General features: G+C 40.1%; 4 protein-coding genes across 4 annotated transcripts in view; 2 read left to right on the top strand and 2 right to left on the bottom strand.

Moving 5' to 3' along the window:
• The first annotated feature begins 115 nt into the window (after window positions 1-115).
• Window positions 116-1,423, top strand: LOC105387782 (leukocyte receptor cluster member 1 homolog). Its single transcript, XM_011558568.3, has 2 exons — window positions 116-255; window positions 441-1,423. Exons 1-2 carry the CDS (start codon window positions 233-235, stop codon window positions 1,306-1,308), a joined length of 891 nt encoding a protein of 296 aa, XP_011556870.3. The 5' UTR covers window positions 116-232; the 3' UTR covers window positions 1,309-1,423.
• Window positions 1,313-7,730, bottom strand: LOC105381706 (WASH complex subunit 5). Its single transcript, XM_038117275.2, has 11 exons — window positions 7,557-7,730; window positions 7,174-7,276; window positions 6,515-6,706; window positions 6,082-6,293; window positions 4,272-5,689; window positions 3,579-3,850; window positions 3,346-3,473; window positions 2,692-3,108; window positions 2,189-2,418; window positions 1,792-1,942; window positions 1,313-1,577 (listed from the first exon to the last, which is right to left on the bottom strand). The coding sequence occupies exons 1-11, from the start codon at window positions 7,676-7,678 to the stop codon at window positions 1,436-1,438; spliced, it is 3,387 nt and encodes a 1,128-aa protein (XP_037973203.2). The 5' UTR covers window positions 7,679-7,730; the 3' UTR covers window positions 1,313-1,435.
• A 339-nt stretch (window positions 7,731-8,069) lies between these two features.
• Window positions 8,070-10,835, top strand: LOC105387803 (peroxisomal membrane protein PMP34). Its single transcript, XM_038115235.2, has 3 exons — window positions 8,070-8,471; window positions 8,568-8,628; window positions 8,908-10,835. The coding sequence occupies exons 1-3, from the start codon at window positions 8,415-8,417 to the stop codon at window positions 9,630-9,632; spliced, it is 843 nt and encodes a 280-aa protein (XP_037971163.1). The 5' UTR covers window positions 8,070-8,414; the 3' UTR covers window positions 9,633-10,835.
• LOC105381705 (nuclear pore complex protein Nup160 homolog) overlaps window positions 10,522-25,420 on the bottom strand; it is a 36,199-nt gene continuing 21,300 nt past the window's right edge. The window contains exons 19-27 of the mRNA XM_048631764.1: window positions 25,054-25,226; window positions 21,762-21,857; window positions 21,147-21,279; window positions 19,702-19,863; window positions 14,973-15,121; window positions 14,412-14,493; window positions 13,893-14,026; window positions 11,651-11,851; window positions 10,522-11,007 (exon numbers count right to left, since the gene is read on the bottom strand). Coding sequence (XP_048487721.1) covers window positions 10,903-11,007; window positions 11,651-11,851; window positions 13,893-14,026; window positions 14,412-14,493; window positions 14,973-15,121; window positions 19,702-19,863; window positions 21,147-21,279; window positions 21,762-21,857; window positions 25,054-25,226 — 1,235 coding nt within the window. The 3' untranslated portion in view covers window positions 10,522-10,902. The remainder of the gene's footprint in view (window positions 11,008-11,650; window positions 11,852-13,892; window positions 14,027-14,411; window positions 14,494-14,972; window positions 15,122-19,701; window positions 19,864-21,146; window positions 21,280-21,761; window positions 21,858-25,053; window positions 25,227-25,420) is intronic.

Below are 25,420 nucleotides of genomic sequence, written 5' to 3'. Positions count from 1 at the left end.
AAAAGACCGTGCACACTTATCAGTTGCGGCTGACAGCCGCGTCCGCTAGTGTGGCGGCGCCTTTACGTAGTAAAAAAAACTACCATTATTAGTATGTGAATTATTTTCTCTGTGGCCTGCGTGAGTTCTGTTCTGTGACTCGAAAGAAATGTCAAAAATCATAACAAAATATTTATTAGTATTTTTCGCGTGTTACATTGTTTTATTTTACGTATAATAGCGAGATATTAAGATGAATATTCTACCCAAGAAAAGGTATTTGTGTATTATATTTACAAAAATAGATTTTACCAAAACTCACGTTCTACTCGTTCCACTATTAATATTCAGTGTTGCTTTGTATTCTTGTTTATGTAAAAACCCTGCGTTGGAGGTATCCAAGCATGATACTGTGCATATTTTATACCTTTTTAATATATTTTTCTTACCCACAATTCCAGGTGGCATGTGAGGACCAAAGAAAATATTGCCCGGGTCAGAAAAGATGAAGCAGAGGCAGCCGAAAAAGAAAAACAAGAACAGCAGAGGATACATAATGCAGACCGTGAAGCCCGCCTGAATGTCCTGAAGTACAAGAGTAAACAAAAGTTATTAGAATCGGGTATCTCAACATCAGAACCAGAACAGCCACCAGAACCAAGTGGCCATATTAATTTGTTTTCCAACTTTGAAAATGCTGTTCAAACTACTAACAAGGAGCATGATAAGGAAGCAAAAGAACAAAAGGAGGAATATGAGAAAAAAATTGGTTACTTAACTTACCTTGGACAAGATACAAATGAGGCTCTTAAAAAGAAAAATTGGTATGAAATTCTACCAGAGTCCTCACGATTTTTAAGGTCAAATGATGTTAAAGAAACTTATGACAAATTAGTGCTCAAAGATGCAGATGGAAAACCAAAGCCTAAAGATTTAGATATAAAAAATGGTGAAGTGTCCTGGAATGCTAAGCAAAGATTGGACCCCATAAATGCCTTTAAAGAATATTGCACAGGGAGTAAATATTCAAAACATGGAGCAACATCATCAGTGTCTAAAACAAAAGCCAAACCGTACACAAAAGACAAGTCTAAAAAGAAAAGCAAATCTAATAAAAATAGACAGGATGAGAAACAGATGAAACTGCAAAAACTCAGGGAGGCAAGACTGAAGCGTGAACAACAGGAAAAAATAAAAACTGACCGGTTTCTAGCTGGACTCCATGGAAGCACCTCTAAACAACAAGAGCCATCCACTGCTGTTCCTAAAGTCAAACCCAAGTATAACTCACAATTCAATCCAGAACTTGCAAGGCAAAACTATATGTAGCATGTTACATGCAATAAAAATATTTATTTCTATAATAACATTTTGTAAGGATAAAAAATTCTTATTATATCTATTTAATTAACAATATTTGTAAATACATAAATTATAATCTCAATGCTGGAATGTATTATTTCATAGTTATGTTTGTCAGTAATGCTAGTGGTAGTTTGTCTTCTAATGTATTAAAAGGGTAGTTAAATGTCTCGCAGAATAGCTCCAATACTCTTACAGTGTAGGTTCCTTCCACACCTTGATCAGGCAGTTTACATCTGAAAGTAAAAATACAAAATATAAACACCCTAGATATCATTAAATTTTTTATTATAGTCAAAAAATATTTTCTGGGTATGAACTTTGAGTAAAAGTTATGTTCCTACAGCACAAAATAGGTGCCGGTTGTCTAGTCTATAGAATTATGTATAGGTATTGGTCCTTATTTATTTGCACCAGTAGACAATACGAATTTAATATACCCATACTTACTTCAAAAGTGTAACTCCTTTAGCGTAATTGCAGAGGAAGTTGATGAAATGATCCACGTTGTTGGTGGCCGCCTGGTGCAGTAGCGTGTTCACTCCCACTAGCAGCGGGTAGCCATCTATGTTGTCTCCGGGCTTCTTCGTCACTAGATCACCTAAAATTAATGAAATTCAAATCAATGTTGAACTTGAATGTATTTGTAATGAATGCGAATAATGAAAATAAACAATGATTAGACATGTCATGCTCTCTCGCTCTAATCATAGTCTGTCTATAATACCTCCCTCCTATTCACTGAAGTAACGGAAGATATTTTTATTTTATTTATCTGCACTCTTATTTAAACGTGTTAAAAATGCGTTTACTAGCCCATAAAATCCTTAAAATTTTCTAAAAATACCTGTAGTGTGGCATAGCTGCAATCTCGGATACTGTGAAATAATAAGGATGGCCAGTAAACTGCTTATGTCGCTGTTAGTGAACTCCGGGGCACTCTTGACGTAGATCTTGCTGAAGGGGTCATACAACCCACATCTAGTTAAATAGTTGTCCAAATTGTGCATTAGTTCTGTAGAGACTTTTGGCGGCATGTTTTTATTTGAAGTCGATTTTAGCTCGTCCATGAGAGATCTGAAATAATTTAGAACCATTATTTATTACTTAAATAACTTAGAGGAGGTGGTGAATAGGCGAGCTAAGCGCCCTGCCCGCTCTGACAAGTACTGAAGTGGCTGGATGAAGAAGGTCGAGGGCAGAGTGTTGTGGTGCTCCTTGGGATACCTATGTACTTATATGTCCAGCAGTGGACGATTACGGGTTGATAATTATGTGTGTGTTCTTTATTTCTTATATTTATATTACAAATGTATACGTAGTGTATAACTAGCAAATATCAAGACTTACTCATTCATAGTCCTCAGGGAGGCTTCTAAATGCGCAGAATCGAACTTGCAAGTCGTATTAATTTGATACGCAATGTGCTTCCTCAGCGTCTGTAGTGTGCCAATCAGCACCAGCACTTCAGTCAACTGTTGTAAAGTCTTCATCCCTTTCACTATAATTTGCTCAACATCCTTAGGCATTTGATTCGCATCCGCTTCGGCCACGTTACCCAAGGGCAGTTTGTCTTGTATATTCCGGAGTATTTGCTGGACTAACTGCAGTTGGTTTTTGATCATGAATGCGTACAGGGCGTCCAAACCATGCAGGCCGATCACGCCGACGGCCTCGTTCAATTTGGCAAAAGTCTTTGTGTTCACCACTTCTGTCTGTGTTTTTGCGTCGAACCATGCTGCGTTGACTGGCACGTAGGTGCAAACTCTGGAATTATAATAGTTATATGTATTTATTTAAAGTCTGTTTTTTAATCTCATATACTAAATGGACAGATTCTGAATGGTTCATCAACAGTCGATTGTCCCGCCAATAGAACGTTACGTCACTTAATCACGGGACAATCAACTGTCGATGAACCGTTCACAATCAGACAATTTAGTATCTGGGATAAAAAAAAACAGACTTTAGTGGTATGGCAATAAGGTTAAGTTTATTTCGCACCTGGCGTCTACCAGCTGTGCAACCTGACGAGCCAGGCTGCCCATGAAGCCAGCTGACGGGCTGTACAGCGTCACTCCTTTACGAAGACTAATCTCTTTGGCAACACTTTCGTTGATTATCGCCGATACCTGGAAAAAGTGGAGCGATCAATTGCAAAATACAACTCGCAAAACAAAATATTACAGTTCATATTTTATGCTATAACTACCCATATAAGTACATAGAATCCTTACTTGTTTCTGCCAAATCTTCAATCCATGCATATTGATGTAATCTTGAATATATTCCAGTGATCGTTTATACCCGTCCATACTCTCAGCTAGTTTCTGTAATCGAGGCAGGAAGTTCGTCAGTAACGACTGATTTCTCTTCATTTGTGGTTCTAGTAGCTCTTCGAACTTTTTGCTCAAATGTTTGGCCAACTCTTTGAGCAAACCTTCTTCTAATAACTCTGCAGGATCTACTCTGATCACGCCAACCAAAGTAGATCGCATGTCCAATATACCTGAAATATGTTACTTTTTATTTATACATCGCTATAGCGTTTAAGGCCTTGGTCTCCTATTTACGTCGTAGGCCGCGTCACGATGCTCACTATAGAAATGTACTGATGCGGTCTCCCTCACACGCCGACGTTGGCGCGTAGACATAATGAGCATTGTGACGCGGTCTACGGCGGTGACACTTGACGCGACCTACGGAGTAAATAGGAGACCCGGGCCTTAAATAAATGTAATCTTTTTTAATGACATACAAAAAGGGTATAACACCTAAGCCGAAAGGGGGTGACTCAGAGGGTCATTCTGAACAACTTTTGTTCTACGATATTTGGGGCACTCCCAGAGGCCTCTGTCCAGAAGCAGCCCATCATAATGACAAAGTATGTACCTAAATTACAAAATACCTACACTCAAAATTTTATTTACCCGTGGTGAAGGTGGAAGCGGAATGCGTCAGCTTGGCGACCTCCATCCTCTGTTCCAATTGCGCGAACTCCCTCAGCCGGTCCTTCTCCAGTCGCGTGGGCACCTCCTTGATGCTCCACGTCTGTAGCTCCACGATCTTCTCCACTATACTGAACACCATCTCGGGGATTATCTGCAGCACCTTCTGAATGTACTTTATTAGCTCGTTGCTGTAGTATTGTGAAACTGATACCAAGTCTTCGCTGTGCGCCTGGTTGATCCGTAACAGAGGTATCTCCATTGCACTGGCTAGTTTTAGGAATAAAGCTCGAAGTCGGCTCGTTACTGCTGGGTTTTCCTTGATTTTGTCCTGCATCATTGTCGTGTATGAGTCTATGAGGCACCACGCGTAGCTGACGTCTGCCACTGTTTCCAATGTCACCAGAGATTCCTCTTTCAGAGCCGCCGCCCGCAGTGTATTCTTCAATGCGTCTTTAGCTTCGTTCAAATACTGCACTATAGTAGAAGTAGTTTTAATGCCATGAAACTCTTCAACTTCATCTAAAGCTTGGATGAGTTGGGTTATCTTCTTCATGGACTTTGTTGACACCTTTTCACTTACGGACGTGATCTGTTTGGCTATGTTATCGAACCATAATTTCAACTGCCCGTTTTCAGGTATTTTTGTGATAGGATTGGACCCGGAAAATAGTTCTGCCAAACTGTTGATAGCTTCTAGAGCTGATTGCTTGTTCCTTGTCCATGTCTCGTCTCGCTCTTCAAGTAACCTGTTCAAGATCTCTCGTATCTTCAGCTCCAGCTCTGCTGTACTGATTAACAGCTCGAGAAGCGTGTTGGCATCGTAATTAGATTCCTTCTGAACTAGTTCTCTCAACTGCTTGCTTTTCTTATTATTATCGTAAAACATAACAGAGCCATTATGCAAAAGTAGCCATCGTATAACAAAATTCGAATTGATGATCAGATTTAGTATTTTATTAATGTTATCCAATACAAAATCGTCAGTTAACGTGCCCTCCTTCAAGACTTGCTGCGTTTTAGTGAGCAACATAGGGACTGCACTGCCGCGCTTACCAAAAATATCTTTCACATTTTTGTTATTACACGTATTGCTCAACGCAGATTTGGCGGCTTTAAAGTTCTCCCAGTAGTCGATGACGTTGATCGTGATGCCCATGTACACGGACACAATCCAGTTGCTGGGGAAGAACTTGTCGACTATCTCCCTCATTTTGGCAGTGTCGGTGTGCAGGGTTTGTGGGGAGAAGAAGAGACAGACAAACAACATGCCGGCCTGCGCCACCAGCGCGCCGCACCGCTGCTCCGGAGCCGCGTATACTGACAGCTGGTTGTACACATCCTCGGATCGCAACTTGCCTATCACCTTCTCAATAAAACTTGCATTGATGTTCACCCGACTGAAACATAGAGATTGACTTGTTCAAATATGATTCTTCCATTGATAAAACACAAAAAAAAACACGCACTCACGCCTTGTACTAATGTACTCCCTTGCGGGGTAGGCAGAGGTGCATTGCTGCACCCACTTTTCGCCAGAGTGTTATGTTAGTCCCAATGTAATAGGGGGCGGGCCTATTGCCATTTTACGGGCATTGATAACTATTAAGTAAATTGTTAATAGTATGCCTGCAAATATAGAGATAGTATAAATATGGCGTCCGAATACATAAATGGGAGTACATGGTGAGAATTCATAACTTCGGCCGCCATTTTCATACTATTTCTTTATTTAATATACCAATAATAAAGCCTTCAGCCATCTTAACATCAGGAGTAGGGCAGGTATTACCTAAAATACTCAACAGGGTAGTCAGACGGCCTCTTCCCATGCTGCTGGTCGTAGCCGGTGTCTCTCAGTAGTTTACACACATCGTCCACATTTGACTGTGACTGACTAGTGCTGTATCTATAGAATGCTACCAACAATCTCTCCCGAACTGGCCCAGGTATGTACAGGTCACATATCAACAGCATAGCCCCATATAGGTATATGGATTCACACTGAAAAAATACTGTAATAATTAATAGGTTCTCCTATCAGAGCTTATAAACTTTGACACTCATTATAGTAAATACTCTACTCATATTATTATGAATGGAGATTTGCTATAAAATACAAAATGCAGTTTGTATATGTACTGCCTTTCAGAGTATATTAAAAATTATAGTAGCTGTGTGGGTCCAAAGACTGTGAACCAGTCTCTTACCAACACAATACATACCAAGAGTTGTTTTCCTTCAACATCTTTCAAAATGGTTTCAATCTTCTGCTGGATGAAGACCTCGTCGTTGAGTTGGTCCACAAAGGTGTTCAGGTCCACCACATACTGGTAGATGTTCTCAAACAGCAGGAAGTACCGGTTTATCAACTCCAGGTACTGCTCCTTCAAGTCATCATCCAAATCTTGCAGTTTCTGGAATGTTTGATAGATAGTTAGATAGTTAAATAGTGCAATCAGGAAAGGTATCAATAATCCTACTAATATTATAAATGCAAAAGTTTGTGAGTATATGTGTATGGTGTGTGTGTGTATGTTTACTTCTTCACGTCAAAACGGTTGATCCAATTTTAATGAAATTTGATATTGAGTAAGCTGACACTTTGGCTACATAGCGGATTTCCTAAGCTTAAACTTTTAAGGCAAAGCAAAGCTTGTGGGAACAGCTATTTTAACTATAAATATGCAGTGTGTAAACTGATTAGACAATTTATTTTTTTAAAGCTAAATTCATGTTAAATATGTCATATTTGCCTTTGCCATCAGATGGGTTTTACAATTATTTGTCTACACACAAAGAACCATGCCATCTGCATTGCTCTTATGGAAGTCATATTCATCTTTTTATGAATTGATATTTAGATAGAGTGTATTAAACTAACACTGTTAGCAGCAATCTTCTTTTCATGATTATCTGATACTTTGAAGTAACTGAAGTCAGGGATAACATCCTGATATTTTTGTTGAGTTTCTTTGCCTTCCAACCTGAAAATTAGTTTAAAACAAATAAAAAGATTAACGTAACACATAAGCTCATCACACGAATGATTGCCGAGGGAGGAAAACATCAATCGTAGGAAATAATAGGTATAAAACAAAAAATATTATTACATATTAAATTTATTAGTATTATAAAAATAACAGATGGGAAGTTATAATCGAGTGGCTAGCCATAACTTCTGTCCTTTGCTGTGACCACCTATTAATAGAGCCTAATTGATAGCTATAATATTGAGAACTTTTGTATTGTTTATTACATTCTTACCTGTAAATAGAAGGTATGTGATCTTTTAATCTTTGTATTTCAGCAACTATGGCATTTCCATGGGATACTAATTTTAATAAGTTTTGAGCGCAAATGTTATCCTCAGCTAAAAAGGCCCTCATTTTATCATAATTTTAAGACACCAAAGTTTTAGTTTTATTAAAACTTTACAGCTTTACAGTACAAAACGTAAACATTTTGTGAATTTGACTCTGACCACAGAGTAACTTGATTTGACTTGATAGTGACGTTTTTCACCTACAAATAGCGAGCCTGTTTTTATTTTGAGATCGCATGCAACTATTCCGCGATGAGTGTGTATTCTCGAGCCCCCTATGATCCATATTTAGCATCTGCCTGCATGAGATTTTTTTGTTTAGCTAATACAGCAATTTTACGAAAAACAAAACATTTACTGAAAACTGAAATGCGGTTAATTTTTTCTGAATACTACAATCTGTGATGGACTAGGATTTGACATTTGACAGTGACAGAGACAGACAGAGTCTGTGTTCGAAAGTTCGAAAAGACGAAGGATGGCGGATGGACGCAAAATTATTGGAAAATTCTTGGAAAAATATATTTTTGATTAATAATTTGATAGAGCTCACTGTTAGCTATTACAAGGCTGTGAACATTAAGTTAGCCGTGATTTTTCATGTCATTTCCAAATACCATGTCTTAGGATAAAATGATTTTAAGTTGGGGCGAAGGTTAACTTCCTACGTCGATTATTTGTTATCATAAATTATTATGAGTCAGTCGTACAACAGTGTCCAGTGAGTGTTGTTGGTGTACAGAGCCGAACCGAGTCAGTGTATAAAAACTTATTGTGTTAATGATTTAATTCCGGTAAACATGGCGAGTTCACTGTTCAGCTATGAAACCTTGGTGCATGCCCTCGCCGGCGCCACTGTGAGTATTCCATATTCATATCATTCAATAAATACAATAAAAATATGTTATTCATGTGATTCCGGATGCCCTAACCAAATCTTGCATTGTTCCCAGGGTGGCATAGTTGGCATGACTGCATTCTACCCCTTGGACACAATTCGATCCAGACTACAAGGTAGGTACCGAAAGAAGATAACTTTAAACTATATGATAAGAATACCTAATCCATATGTAAATCAATTTGATTATAATGTTAATCCACTTAAAAAGTACCTATTTATATTCTAATAGGTAGGTATGTATACTTTATAATCAGTCTCAGGGTTAGCAGGTAGGACTAGGGCATATTATTATTAACCTAAACTTGACGAACATAGAGAAAGAACTAACTTACAATAATAGTGCAGTGGATTTGGAATTTGCCAAAACTTAACTTTGACTAAACATTTTTCAGTGGAAGATTCCAACAAGTTAAAGGGATCCTCATGGGAGATCCTGCTGCGGCTGGCTAATGAAGAAGGCATTGAGTCCCTCTACCGAGGGCTGCTCCCGGTGCTGCAGTCCCTGTCCGTCTCAAACTTCGTCTACTTCTACACTTTCCACTCACTACGGAGGGTATTATCCACTAAATCATCAGCATTAAATGATCTAATGATAGGATTAGTAGCAGGCAGTATTAATGTACTGCTGACATCTCCACTCTGGGTGGTCAACACTAGAATAAAGGTGAAGGAGAATTCATACAATGGCCTTTTTGATGGACTCATAGAAATAGCCAAGAAAGAGGGAGTGAAAGGTCTCTGGTCCGGAGTATTCCCTTCTCTGCTGCTGGTGTCCAATCCGGCTATCCAGTTCATGGTTTACGAATCTCTAAAACGGAATTTCCTATCTAATAATAAAATGGACAATTACTCTGTATTTCTGATGGGTGCAGTGGCGAAGGCAATAGCCACGACACTCACATACCCCATGCAGCTGATCCAGCAGCGGCTGCGCGCCGGTACCAGCCTCAAGCCGCTGTACAAGGACTGTAAATCCAACCCCCTGGTCATGTTCCGGGGTCTGGAAGCTAAACTTCTGCAGACTGTCATGACTGCTGCACTAATGTTTGCAATATATGAGAAGGTTGTCCGGTTAGTGCTGACCATCATGAGAGTGAGAATGACTAAGCACCGATAATACTAATTATACTAACTATTATGTTATTATCATAACTTTGTTGATTTGGAAGAACCTACAATATAATGTAAGTACTTCAATTATGATTACGAATTATTTAATACCCAGACAGCTCATCATGACATTATTGTTATTTATTTTATACATTTGTGTGAGAACCCTAGTAAAAGTTTTTGTGACTATTAATTTCGATGTACCAAAACTTACATTAATAAAACGACACCTGAAACCTACCCCAATGTTATGTGTATCACTTTATTTTCGAAAGGCGTCATTGTGTAAAAGGAACTTGCTACACAGGTTTTTTTACATTTGCCAATGTAAGGTTACACTTAAAAATAAGAGGAAGCAAGATTAAAGCATATTTTTTTGCAAGGTTGAACTTGTTTGGTAATTAGCATGTTGATGCCTATGTGTAAAGGTCTTATTATTACGTTTTATGTAATAAGAATCCTTAGCTACTATATGTAGTGATCTTGAATATTGGTGATAATACTGATGAATGTATATTATTCAATTATTTTAAATGGGTATACAAATACCTACAAATATTATAAAAAGACAGTCAAGCTTTTTCCGATATACAGGTGAGTCTTTCGTAGATCCGGATATCCGGAAGTATGCTACACAGGTCTTCATTCTGATTAACTGTAATAATGTCTTGGCATATTCGCAAAAAAAATCACATACACAAAGTCACATAAACATTTTTTTTCTATGGTGAAGCTCATTTTTTTCGTGATATCCCAAGACTATTATAACCAAAGTTGTTCAGAATGTGACATACTTCCGGATGTGCATCTACGAAAGAATTGCCCTGTATAATTATTATAATTGACAAAGGTACCTTTATCATTAAATGTGATGTGTGAAAACAATGGATGTTTTACTACGTAGTGTGAGTGTGATGATAAATAAATTAATGTTTATTTGGACAGTAGGTTTTATTTAGTTAAATTAGCTGTGGCAATATTGATTTGGCTGTGGTTTTTGGTGTAGGTGTAATTAAGTATTTATTCAGGCATTTCAAATATGTAAGTACTGCCCAAGTACGTAGACCTAGTTTAAGTAAAACTTGGAAATAAGAAGGAACAAAATGCGTAAACTGTAATAATGACAACCCTAATGTACTCTTATTGCTTATTCTTATCGGACTAGTTTTATAAGGGTATATTGAATTAAAAGTTTTTTTCTCAAATCTTATTTATTTTTTATTGAATTAATGTAAGAAAAAAATTAACACAAATTATGATTATTATATAATTACTAGCTAAGTGGCGATTGGGAACTGGATGCGAGCTAATTTCATATCATCACTGGTTCTTACAACAACTTGCTTGTATTCTGTCACTAAAGAATCTAGTTCTTCATAGATCTGCAAAAAGGAAAAACATCAGTTATAACAATAATATTACTAATCACACATACATATCAATTTAATCTCACAAAATGTAATAAATAAATTAAATTAAGTTCTACTATAATTAAATTATAACAGTTAAAACAAAAGATTTACACTTAAATCTTTACATGTTTTTTGTGTGACAAAAATAGCATATCGCAATTGTATTTTAATTGCTTATTCTATTGTTTAGATAATTACAATTCACAAACACTAGATGTCTAGATAGATACACATCTAAATTGTATTATAATAAGCTAACGCTAATTAAAACGCCGCCAGACAATGTTGATATGAGTGGGATTACCCATGTGGACATTTCACACACTTCCATCTGATATAGCGCCTCTCTTGTCTAGTTGGGGGTCAAAAACACTGTAGCTAGGTATATTAGCCCCACAGGATCCGTAATATCTAATAATGAGAACTTGGTATCCAAAACGTAACTTATTTTCCGTATACCTACGCGCTTAACAACCCATTCCTCTTAACTATATCCCATTCCATAGGGAAAGACATCTAACCCTTATTTCATTCGAATAAGGGTAGTTTTTGTTAGTATCAGTTGTCTTTCCCCGTGGAATGGCATATAGTAGCAGGTGCATTCAAAACCTACCTCCCGGCACGTGTCATCGTCCCTATGATGCTGCAGCTCGGCCCTCAGCAGGTCGGCGGCGGCGAGCGGCGCGGCGGCGACGGGCGCGGTCGCGTTCAGTCTGCGCAGTGCGTTTCTGAACGCACCGCAACACGCGTCGGCTGCTTCCACGGCGCGTCCTGAGGCGAGCAGCGCGCGGATGCAACCGCTGCTGTCTACTTCCTGTTGGTGTTTTTTGGGGAATTAGATTGGAGGAGTTGGAAACTAAGATGAAAACTGTTTTTGGTAATCGGGCTTTAAAATAGATGGGAAAATGTTGTGATGTGATGTGATGAGGGTAGCTGTGGTCAAAGTTGGAAGCAAAAGATGATGAGTTAACGATACCGACTCAGTAACTTGATAAACGGTGCGATCGAAAGTATCTGTAATTAGATCACATACATAATATTATAGATGCAAAATTTTATTCAAATTAATTCAGTGTTCTGTTCTATTTTAAGCGCATGAACATGCTAAAACAAAAATATGCGTTGTACATGGAAATGGCTTCTAAAATCATCATTTTATATGTCAAAAATTCTTCGTATTGGTATTACGTCGACATGATGTAGTTCCTTCGTTATAAAATCACATCATATTTACTACGACAAACACGTTTTGGTAAAGCAAATATTTGGTGTTTATTCGTGTTTGAGTTTCTGAACTTGAACGAGTGGTTATTGACAGTATCAACATCAGATTCCACTAGCAGAAGGTTGCGTCTAGGCCGCGGGGACAATAGGCTATTCGTACTTTTATTTATCTGATCTTGAGTCATACATACGTCATACAGCATCATTTATTTACCTAGATGTTATGAATCTATTGTGAACATGAACAATGATTTTGTGGTAAAAGATTTCTAGACATCGCTAAGAGGAAGTGGAATTTATGTTTATTTATAATTATTAATTCCCTTGCTCTCTAAAAACAATACTAACTACTGCTAGATAATACTTTCAGCGCCCGTATTTTGTAACTTTTTGAGAGTTAGCAACCGGTGATAATTGGTATCAACTTAGAAACTTATTAACCGAAAACACCAAAAATCTTAGTGAAAGAAATATGCAAGAAGCCTAACAATATATCCTTACATTCAACATAAACGTTTGTGAAATCAGATAAGTCAGTAAAAAGTTATTAATTAATAATGCTCTAAGTTGTCAGCCATTTTATACCAACCAACCCCACTCGGAGTTACACAATACGGGGGCAGGGACCCACAAAACTGTCTACATCTATACTGTGATTTAACTTCTAAGGGCGGATTCGACCAACGTCGAGTAACTTTTTACTCACGAGTAAAGTACCAGTTACTCGCGAGTAAGCAGATTTTGCATTCTACCAAACCTGAAACCAAGATAAGTAGCTTATCCCAAGAATAAAATGTTATACCGCCAAAATTGACCGTGTAACGAGCTTATCCGAGAGTAATTTTGTAATGGCGGCAGCACATCAGCTGATTAGAAAACCGTCATAATGACATATAAACACATCTGTCAAAACATAAACAAAAGTACGTTAAAAGGCAAAGTCTCAGAATAACAACAGCGAATAAAATATTAAAACATAAACAATTTCATACTTTTATAATCCATTCAAACTAAGTTGGCATGTCATTTCTATTGCATGCTTTGAAACGCAGCTATTTTTATTTTAGTTGCATTACAGTTTCGTTCCTCGTTCATTCAATTTAATCATGGTATAACTTGGTAGAATGCAAATGTACTTATCCTAGATATTTACTCGCGTATAATTTTAATTCCGGATTCACCCTTAGGGTGAATTCGTCCAAACATCACGTTACACGAGAATAACTATACCGGAACTACACGGTCAATTTTGGCGGTATAACATTTTATTCTTGGGATAAGCTACTTATCTTGGTTTCAGGTTTGGTAGAATGCAAAATCTGCTTACTCGCGAGTAACTGGTACTTTACTCGTGAGTAAAAAGTTACTCGACGTTGGTCGAATCCGCCCTAAGGCGGATAAAAATACATTTCTGATAGGATCAATAAGTACCCTTTGAACATAAATATTCTTCCACCCAAAGGTTGTCTTGAAAAAATCGCTTTTAGTGATAAGACCGCTCTTTTTGTACCTATGTGTTTGTATATAAATTAAGCTTTATAAATTCTGTTCTTGTGTACAAATACAGAATATTCTTATTCAGCCCGCGTCTTCACCTCAAAAGTGCCTTCTGATTGGTCAAGGCTACTCACCATGTATCTGTGTATGAACCAGCGCGGCAGGTACTGCCCCGTGGTGACGACGCGCTTCAACACGGCTAGGAGAGTGTCCGAGGGGGCTTCCTTCAGCTGAGGGTAGAGTGCGTTGAAGTCCAGGCTCTCACCCGCTGCGGGGTTGAAGGGTTGATATTTTTTTAAATCTTAATTTTTATAGAACTTGGTTCACAGAAAAGGTTTTTAGTTAAGGGATGTTCTAATATATTTTTTATAACAACGCACGCAGATAAAAAATAAAATGAGAATGGACGCCTCTCCATAAGTGGGAGTAGGAATTTTAAATAAGGATTCTTTAAATGTATGAATAGCATACGACATGGCGCGTAAACATTTATTTACGAGTCCGTCCGCCATATTCATATTGTTTCTTTAGATTCAAGCGTTATACTTCTACTACATCTGAACTGTCAAATAAAGTATTTTCAAATGATTCATAGCAAGAAAAGGATCACAGTTCGGCAGAGTTAGTATATATATTTTTTTTATTATTCTTACTGAGTAATGCTTGCTGCACAGCGTCCATGGAGTCGGGGTCCTCTTCACGCAGCTCCGCCTCTAGCTCTTCGATGCCAATAACCTGCATAGAAAATACATTTATATTTTATCATGACCTTTGGTTTAGTAACTTAGAATCGATATTAGCCCCAGTTTCATCGTACTCGGTTAGATCATAAACAGGGCTCAAAATAGGCAGTAGGTACCTACAGTTAATTTCCCATTCACCACTGCGCAGAAATAATGCATTTCCGTCCAGGCAACTAAATCATGATGTCAATTCTCATGGTAGGTAAGTACACAGTGGCACACGAAGGCGTGGCGTGGTTACGCGGTGCAATATCAACTTGTGTTGTAGAGTGTACTCTGACCTACACAAGCACTCTGACCTACACGGGCGCAGGAAGGCGTGGCGTGGTTGCGCGGTGCAACATCACCTCGTGTCGTACAGTGTACACTCACCTGCACGGGCACGGCGCGCCGCGCGCCCGCCGCCCTCCGTCGTGCAACACTGACGCCGCTGTAGGACACACCACCCGGTGTTGTAGAGAGTACACTCACCTGCACGGGCACGGCGCGGCACAGGAAGGCGTGGCGCGGCTGGGCCAGCTGCAGCGCGGTGAGCGCGGCCGCCAGGTAGCGCCGGCGCGCCGCGCGCCCGCCGCCCTCCGTCGTGCAACGCGACGCGCGCTCGTACATCACTGATGCCGCTGTAGGATGAAATTACATTAATGTAGAATAGAATAGAATAGAATACTACTTTATTGACTAAAAATAACACAAATAACAATTTATACAGTGGAGTTAAAGCAATAGGCGGCCTTATCGCTAAAAGCGATCTCTTCCAGGCAACCTTTGGGTGGAGGAATGACTTAAAGAATAAGTTGGGAAGGTATACAAATATAGTAGTAAACATTCACAATTTTTATAATAAATACTTAAATACATACATACAAGATATACAAAAAGGCAGAGGAAATAGTTATCTAGATTTATATTATATATACTTAGGTACTATTGCAAGATTGAGGAAAGATAATGTTCTTTTACTTGATTTTTGAATGCTATAATTTTTTTTTTGTGCTAAGTAAAGGTTCACACAAATGCATCTTATCTCTAGTCCCTACACTAGGATTCCCTGTGTTGTAGGGGCTAGCTTTCACTCTTCCACACTATTTTACAAACATTTAAAATATATATTAGAGTGTTACAAGAAAATATATACAATTACAAGTACAGTTAGTCAGAAAGCTAGGAACTAAGTAAAATAAAATATAAACCCGTTTACATTTGAATTGATTATGTATGTGTGTGTGTGTGTGTGTGTGTGTGTGTGTGTGTTTGTGTGTATGTGAGTGTGTGTGTGTGTGTGTATGTGAGTGTGTGTGTGTGTGTTTATGAGTGCGTGAGTGTATGTGTGTGTGAGTATGTGAGTGTGTGATCACGTTAGTATAATTATGTTGTTGATATGAGTATTAGTAAGATGTTGGTAGGTGGTGTATTGTATGTGTCTGTATTATATACATATATAGATAAGTAAGGAAGTATGGTTAGCTCTGCGAAATAGTCTTGGGATGTTGGAATTAACCACTGATCTGTTTTTATTTCGGTATAAATGACTCAGTTGATTCATAATTGAGTCCAAGAAGCCAAGTGCATATTTTATTCTTACAAATGAATCTAGTGGAATTGACTATATCTATTAGATTATGTAGTTTTGTGTAAATGTAAGGTCTAATTGTCTTGGCAAAACGGATATTTAGTGGTAATGCATTCCACAGTCTTATAGCAGTAACAGTAAATGAGTTGCTGTAAAACTCAGTAGTATGCGATGGGAAATTCAATAGACGCATTTGTGAGGATCTCATTGGTCTGTCGTCTGGATGGTTCTTAAAAATAAAACGCTCTTTGAGGTACGCAGGAGTTGAGGGATTGAACAGCACAGAGTAGAGTAAGGAGAGAATATGAGCGTTCCGGCGAAGGCGAATTGGGAGCCACTTGAGTTTATTGCGATATTCGGATATGTGGTCATATTTGCGTAGACCAAATATGAACCGTATGCAGAAATTTTGAAGGCGCTCAAGTTTATTCAGTTGCTCCTCGGTGATATCTGAATAGCAGGCGTCAGCATAGTCGAGAATGGGAAGTAGAAGAGTTTGTGCAAGCGAGATTTTAGTAGCGGTAGGTAGAAAGTTACGCAGTCTTCTCAGACTGGCAGAGGATGCAAAAATCTTTCGACTGACTTCACTAATCTGTGGCACCCAGGTTAGGTTGGTGTCGATGAGAATACCCAGATTCTTCACTTTATCGGCGAAAGGAATATTAACACCGTCAAAAGCAATCGGGGGTAGTTGAAGCCAGTCAATTTTGGATTTCAGTCTCGAGCTGCCAACCAGTATGACTTGAGTCTTTTTAGGGTTGACCGTAAGCCCATGGCACTTGCTCCAGTCAGAGATTCTAACGAGGTCGGAGTTCACCCTTGATATCGCGTTTTGTAGCTCTTGTGGAGACGATTGGCAATATATTTGAAGGTCGTCTGCATACAAGTGGTAGGAACATGAAATAGTTTGCGATATGCCGTTAATGAATAAGGCGAAGAGGAGAGGAGATAAGACGCCACCTTGCGGGACTCCGGCATTGGTGCTGCACCAAGTTGAAAACGAATCTTCAATGCGTATCCTCTGCCGGCGACCACGCAAGTAACTATGAAACCAGCCAACAGCTTCTGGAGATATGTTAAGTGAACTCAGTATTCCTAGCAGTATATCGAAGTCAACGGTGTTGAAGGCGTTACTGAAGTCAAGCAGTGTTAACACAGTAAGCTCACCTTTTTCCATGCCCCAACGGATGTCGTCATTTATCTTAATTAATGCAGTAACGGTACTGTGACCAGAGCGAAAACCGGATTGGAAGGGATTCAGTAGAGATGCCACGAATATTCGGCAACTATTCGGTATTCGGCCTATTCGGCCAGTTTTTTCAGTATTCGGTATTCGGCCGAATAGTAAGTAGTATTCGGCCGAATACCGAATACTTAAAAAAGTAGCAAATATCTTACAAAAAGGAATAAAAAAGCAATTTGATCGAAACATTTAACTATCAAACAATAATTAATTGCGAAAACCTGAATACAACATCGCGCTTGCGACAGTTGCGCTTTTCTTCATAAAATATACAATACCTGCTACTGAGACACAGGTATTTTTTAACAAAATATATAAGTTTTGGCTACTGATTCGAGTTGGTACAACTGGTGGTCAACCAGTTATACGGATCTGCCGTAAGATTAAGAAGAACACTCTTTAAATAAAACTTTAACTTATTGAATTATACTGGATCACCTGCCGAATATTCGGTGGCCGAATATTCGGTATTCGGCTGAGGGCGCCGGCCGAATATTCGGTATTCGGTATTCGGCCAAATCACTATTCGTGGCAACACTAGGATTCAGGATATTGTTTTGGGAAAGAAAGGAATTTAATTGATAATGCACCAGGCGCTCAAACACCTTAGAAAGGAAAGATAGGATTGAGATAGGACGGTAATCGGAGAATGAGGAGGGGTTGGACTTTTTGGGAATAGGGGTGATTTGTGCGTCTTTCCATATAATGGGAAAGGTTTCTGCATCAATTGAGAAGTTAAAGATGTGAGTTATTATGGGAGTGACGACATCAATAATGGGGATGATCATATTACGACTAACACCGTCGCTTCCAACTGCATTCGAGGTAATGGATACTATGTTCTTCTTAACATCACAGTCACTGAATTGGCTAAAAACAAAAGGGGAATAATGAGGTGTTGGCAAAGATGAGAGGCGAGCAAGTGTGTCAGATTTAGTCGAGCCACTGAGGGCCGACGATGAGGAAAAGTGTTGATTTAAAGAGTCTTTGTTAATGTCTCTGGGTAATGAATTATGCTGAGTTTTGCCAACTCCTAAGGATTTAAGAAATTTCCACACTTTAACCGGATCTCCATTTTCTACTGATTCGTGAATATGGCGTCGTTGGGCGTCCCTACACGCCTTGTTGCAGCGATTCCTTGCCAACAAATATTTTTCCTTATTACGTTCTGTAGGGTTGCACTTGTACCGACACTTTGATGATGCTTTTCGGTGCATTAAAGCTTTTATATCATCGGTAAGCCAAGGGGCCGGCAAGTGTTTCATTTTAACAGCTCTGACTGGAGCATGCCTGTCATACAGGTCTTCCAAAAAGGAGTTGAGCAGCTCTACCTTATTGTCAACTGTGTTGGCGCTCAAGATAGATCCCCAGTCTAAATTTTCAGCATCAGACCGAAGCTTTTCTACATCCATACTACCAAAACATCGCTGCAGAAGAATTCTCGGCTTTGCTTTAGGGGGGCGAATTTTATATGAAAGATGAAGCAAGTCGTGGTGTGAAAAAGCATCAGCACTGCACTGGCCAAATTTTGCAACATGTACAGTGCTCCAAAATTGATAATGCGCATAGAAATCTTTGACAGATCGGTTGTTTTCGATTATGTGACACATGATATTGACTCCTATTTCTTTCGAACAAGGTGCAAAATGCAAGTATTTTTTTAAGGCTCTTACGATTTAATGATTCGGGTGTGAAGATCTGCATGTGCATTATTAATTTTGGACAAGTGTACGGTTAGCTGCATAAGTAGATATACACTTCTGTACCTTGTCAAACTGTCGAACCGTCAATATTTCAATGAATTGATAGGCGGTTTCAGATCGACAAGGAACAAAAGTGTATAGCTACTTATGTAGCTGACTGTACGTTAATTTCAAGGTGATGCATAGTTATTTAAAGAACTAAGCTCTGAATGAGCATCTGAGTTTTGGGAGATTTTCAAACTCCTGTGTGAAACAAACAATGTGTGTAAAAAAACTATTGAGAAGCCGGTAGGTACTTTAGACATTATTTCACAGGGCATTCACTAAAAAGCAACATAATTCAGCTTTTAACCTTATAAACACAAAACCTTACTCCCTCACCTTTCCTATAATGGTGCCTGTGCACGTGCAGCGCGTACAAGAAGTCGTAATACGGGTTGTGCGCGTAAATACATAGGCCATTCACTAAAAAACAACACAATTCAACTTTCAACCTTAATAATAATAATAATAAATATTTATTTGATAAACAGTTTAGTTTGTTACACAAAATTCTTAACTAGTTGATTAATACTAAAGTAATATGTAAGAATGTGTTATAAACATAGCATCTGATGCTGAACTAGGTTTATGGCCTGTATTTCAGCATTCAGCACCTTAGAACTATAAACCTTACTACCTCACCTTTCCTATAATGATGCCTGTGCACGTGCAGCGCGTACAAGAAGTCGTAGTACGGGTTGTGCGCGTGCGCATCGTGTAGGCGCGCGCGCGACGCCGCCGCCCGCTCCGCCTCGGCCGACAGCGCGCCGCAGGTCACTAGCTGCTCGAGCTGGTTGCGTTGCGCTGGGGAGGGGGGGGGGATGGGTGTTGTTATATTTATTTATTTATTCTTTTATTGCACAATATACCAAAGTAATTATGTACAATCAGGTGGACTTAATTTATTATTTACTAGTTGATCCCGCGAGCTTCGCTTCGCCTTAAAAAGTCTAGACCGTATGTATACCAAATTTCATTCAAATCCGTTCTGTAGTTTTGGCGTGAAAGAGTAACAGACAGACAGACACAGTTACTTTCGCATTTATAATATTAGTTAGGATAGTTAGGATTAGGATGAACAATAAAAAAATCCGACTGCACGCTCAAAAGACGAAAACAAGCCCCAATGTTAATGGAAAGTATCGTAGGCGGGGACCAGAGCAGAGGGTTCACCATTTAGCTGAATGTTACTTAGAAAGGTGTGTGGCCTTGTGTGGCGGTCAAGTTGGTCCCCGCCAGCGATACATACATACATACAATCGAAAAACATTACCCTCCTCCTTCGGCAGTCGGGTAAAAAGGTATACTTTATTATTCCAAATAATATTTGAGGCGTAATAATATATTAAGGAGTACAAACACACCCACACACACGGGCACCTAAAAAAAAAGTTCAAAGCACTTAAAAAGTTCCACCTGCCATTGGCGTTCCATACGTCAGTGGAACTTTTTCAATGCTCGTGAGTTTATAATTAAATTCTCGGTATCTTTCTTTGGACAAACAGCTAGCAGATAAATTTTTCAAAAGTCGTAAAACTAAAGTTGTTCTAAAGTTCTCGGCTAACCCTTTTCGGCTTACTACCTATACAACTTTTTCTACCACTGTATGGTGTTTTTAATATGGTGCGGATTTCATCAAGCATGCGGAATCGCACGCTATTTTCTTTTCGTATTAATTAACTAGATTTATGGTCATCATTCCTACATACAAAAACATACCAAGTGTGGTGAGTGGCCCCCGTTCAGGTGCCAGATGAGTCGACCTTGACCTTGGCTTACTGTCTATACCATTTTTTCTACCACTGTATTAATAAAAAAACGTGGCGTAGACGGAAACGACCGGATTTATGGTCATACTTCCTATACAGGCTGCTTGTTTATTAGTGGCTGAAATCGCGAAAATAAAACAACTGTTCCATACATTCTGATTGAGTAGGTATTTAAGTTTACTATGAAACAGCTGTTTTATTTTTCCCGATTTCAGAGTTGGTCCCATAATGAAAGTTATACAGTTTGATGAGTACATTCGCCTGCCAACGGGATAGCCCATAAAAACAAGCACCCTGTATATACAAAAACATACTTACCAAGTGTGGTTAGCAGAGCGGCGGCGGCGGCGGCGCGCGCGTGCGGCGCGGGGCTGGCGGCGGCGGCGGATAGCGCGCGCTGCACGCGGCCCCCGTTCAGGTGCCAGATGAACACCAGCCACTGGAACATGCCCTGGAGACAAGGAGGAACATATATATGATGTTTCATAAAATATTTACAACTTCCTTTCAGCGAACTTCGCTTCGTCGTAGGAATTCCGGGATGAAAAGCCCATATAAACCTTCCTCTTTTAATCTATCTATTAATAAAACTGCAAGTTAGGCAATCCCGATTGGTTTGGGCTCATTAGGGAAGCATATTTCCGCGGGAAGCATACCTCCAAAAACAGAGTGTGGTTTCAATGGACGATTACTGGATAATAGATTGGAATCTATGGACTGAAAAAGTCTCCTTTTAGAAATACTTTTTTTATTTAGTTAGCCTATTTGGTTTCTTACTGCTGGGCAAAGGCCTCCCTTTTTTCCTTCCACACTCTTCGATCCTGTGCACTCTCAGCCCAGTTATTATCAAACTTATCTAGGTCGTCCCGCCATCTCCGTCTCGGCCTGCCTCTCCGCCGCCAGCGAAATACATTTAACTATGAAATAACTTACCAAATTAGGGTCGTCTTTGTCGGCGATGCTGATGGCGGTCTCGGCGAGGCGCACCACGCACGCGCCCGCGTCGTGGATCTCGAACAACTTGATCACCTGCAATATATCACTTGCATTAATGACTAAGCAATTTCATGAGGATAGGAGTGCTTCTAATTAGCGCTTTATCGAGAATTCGGCTTGCGAGAGGTTATCTATAAGGCAGATTGCGGTGTTTTTGACTTGGTTTAGGTACTAATTGCTGCAGCATAAAGTTTAAAAATAAAATAGCTTCTTGCATTGTGTTTGAGTGCTGGGCGAAGTCCTCGTTTATGTGACGCTTATATCATAGTCTTGTGTTATCCATCCAATCCATCTCGGTTAACCTCGACAACGAAATGAAAAATGCCTTACTAAACAGTGCTGCTGCACTCTGCCAACGGCCAAAGCTAGATATATCGCTTGGTTGATGACTGATAATGATGACTATACTACTGATGTATTTATAATTATATATGTATTTTATGTGTTCAATAATTTTGTTTGTTTTTAGTTGTTAATTTCATAATTAAGTACACCTAAGTGCCCTTTTCCAATGTTTAACTTTTTACCTATAACGGTTGTCTGGAAGAGATCGCTTTTAGCGATAAGACCGCCATTTGTGCATGTATGTTAATTTAGTTAAATTTAAGTTATGTTTCATGGTGTGCAAATAAAGATTATATTATTATTATTATGACTTTAGCAAAGTCACAAACCTTCATTGGCAATTTCATGTAGGTGCCTATAATGTGAGTGTATAATACGAACACAGTGAGCTACCTTCATATAGTAGAGCACGAGCGCCTGGTGTAAATGAATGTTTTATTGCGATTTCAGAGTAGGTGTCATATTGAAATGAGCTCAGTATCTCGGCTATAGTTACCTGGTCGGCTATAGTAACGGGAAGCACAAATGTCTCCCTAAAACACAAAGCTGATCCACTAGAGAGCGTGACGTAACTAGTGTTACCAGCTTACATCGAGCTGGTTCGCTCTTAGATTCGCTTGTAATATTGACACAGTGAGCTACCTTCATATAGTAGAGCACGAGCGCCTGGTGCTGCGTGGCGGGCGCGCCGGCGGAGGCCACCAGCTGCCGCAGGAAGGGCTCGGCGCCGACGCCCTTGGCCGCCTTGCTGAACGCCGAGTACGCGCCCTCTGGCTCGTCTAAGTCTAACGTTTTACTGCGATTTCAGAGTAGGTCTCATTTTGTTTTATGTCGGGTACACTTACCTAGTAACTGGAAGCTCACTGATAAAATTCCACTCTATATAGCCATGGTAGTACGTCTTAGTAGGTACAAAACTAAGATTCGGCAAATGTCTCCCTAAAAACTCACAGATATTCCACAGGAGAAAGCTCGACATCGCCATCTTATATCGCGCTCATTGGCAATTTTATGTAGGCGCCTATAATGTGAGTCTATAATGCTGACTGGCAATTTTATGTAGGTTCGTATAATGTGAGTGTATAATATGAACACAGTGAGCTACCTTCATATAGTAGAGCACGAGCATTAGTATTACCTGGTAACGGGAAGCACAAATGTCTCCCTAAAAACACAAAGCTGATCCACTGGAGAGCGTGACGTAACTAGTGTTACCAGCTTACATCGAGCTGGTTCGCTCTTAGATTCGCTTGTAATATGAACACAGTGAGCTACCTTCATATAGTAGAGCACGAGCGCCTGGTGCTGCGTGGCGGGCGCGCCGGCGGAGGCCACCAGCTGCCGCAGGAAGGGCTCGGCGCCGACGCCCTTGGCCGCCTTGCTGAACGCCGAGTACGCGCCCTCTGGCTCGTCTAAGTCTAGCAGGGCTAGCCCGACGGTGAATGGACCGAGCTTTCCATGTGTGTTATAGACCTATGGCACCCCGTGGTGGTTGTTATGGAGTGTCCATTGACATCCGCCACTTCCACCTACTAAAGCTAAATACCCACTCGACCTAATTGTATGGAGTAGCTGTGTTTTATCGCAATTTAGAGTTGGTCCCATATTAAAGCTCAGTATGTCGGCTAAACTAACCTGAAGGTATAGTACGGGGCGCATTTAAGACGTGACAAAAGTTTTGCATCGCGCTCACTCACATCGCGCAGCCTCAAGAGCGAGCGCGACGGATAACTTTTGTCACGTCTTATTAGCGCACCGTGCTACATGGCCTGGTGATGGGAAGTTCACGGATAAAATTCCTCCCTATATAGCCCTTGTACGTCTTTTTGGGTACAAAACTGCGATGCGGTATGTCTCCCTAAAAACTCACAGATATTCCACAGGATTTCTCCTGTCTTGTCGCCATCTTGTCTCGCGCTATAATGTGAGTGTATAATATGAACACAGTGAGCTACCTTCATATAGTAGAGCACGAGCGCCTGGTGCTGCGTGGCGGGCGCGCCGGCGGAGGCCACCAGCTGCCGCAGGAAGGGCTCGGCGCCGACGCCCTTGGCCGCCTTGCTGAACGCCGAGTACGCGCCCTCTGGCTCGTCTAAGTCTAGCAGGGCTAGGCCGATGGTGAATGGACCGAGTGTTCCATATGTGTTATAGACCTATGGCACGTCAGAGGTGCAGAGGGTCTAAACTTACAACCGTCACCTCCACCTACTGTTACCTACTCAACGAAAATGATTGGAATAGCTGTGGTTTCAGAGTAGGTCTCATTTTGTTTTATGTCGGCTACACTTACCTAGAAACTGGAAACTCACTGATAAAATTCCACTCTTTATAGCCATGGTAGTACGTCTTACTACCAGTTTCTATAACTCTATCTATCCATAACTGGTAGTTACTTTCATACGATTTTGACAGATTGTAACTTCATTATGTCAAAATCGTATGAAAGTAACTACCAGTTATAGATAGATAGAGTTATAGAAACTGGCAGTTAGTAGGTACAAAACTAAGATTCGGCAAATGTCTCCCTAAAAACTCACAGATATTCCACAGGAGAAAGCTCGACGCCGCCATCTTATATCGCGCTCATTGGCAGTTTCATGTAGTTGCCTATAATGTGAGTGTATAATATGAACACAGTGAGCTACCTTCATATAGTAGAGCACGAGCGCCTGGTGTAAATGAATGTTTTATTGCGATTTCAGAGTAGGAGTCATATTGAAAGTAGCTCAGTATCTCGACTATAGTTACCTGGTAACGGGAAGCACAAATGTCTCCCTAAAACACAAAGCTGATCCACTGGAGAGCGTGACGTCACTAATGTTATCAGCTTACATCGAGCTGGTTCGCTCTTAGATTCGCTTGTAATATGAACACAGTGAGCCACCTTCATATAGTAGAGCACGAGCGCCTGGTGCTGCGTGGCGGGCGCGCCGGCGGAGGCCACCAGCTGCCGCAGGAAGGGCTCGGCGCCGACGCCCTTGGCCGCCTTGCTGAACGCCGAGTACGCGCCCTCTGGCTCGTCTAAGTCTAGCAGGGCTAGGCCGAGGATGAATTGACCTGGAATGGGTTGGGGTATTAAAATAGGGGTGGAGTAAGTTTGACGTATTAGACAGAGTGGTATCGCTGTATGATATTTGTATTTGATGCACCACATTCTTTCAATGGGAGATTTTCAACCATAGACAAACAACCATAGATTATAGATGACTTTATACTCAACAGCACCGCATTTTTTTTAGATGCCGGCTAAA

Source organism: Plutella xylostella, chromosome 29, assembly GCF_932276165.1.
Source record: "Plutella xylostella chromosome 29, ilPluXylo3.1, whole genome shotgun sequence".
Classification (NCBI taxonomy): domain Eukaryota; kingdom Metazoa; phylum Arthropoda; class Insecta; order Lepidoptera; family Plutellidae; genus Plutella; species Plutella xylostella.
The sequence above is the reverse complement of the archived record's forward strand: the minus strand, read 5'-3'. Positions and strand labels throughout refer to the sequence as shown.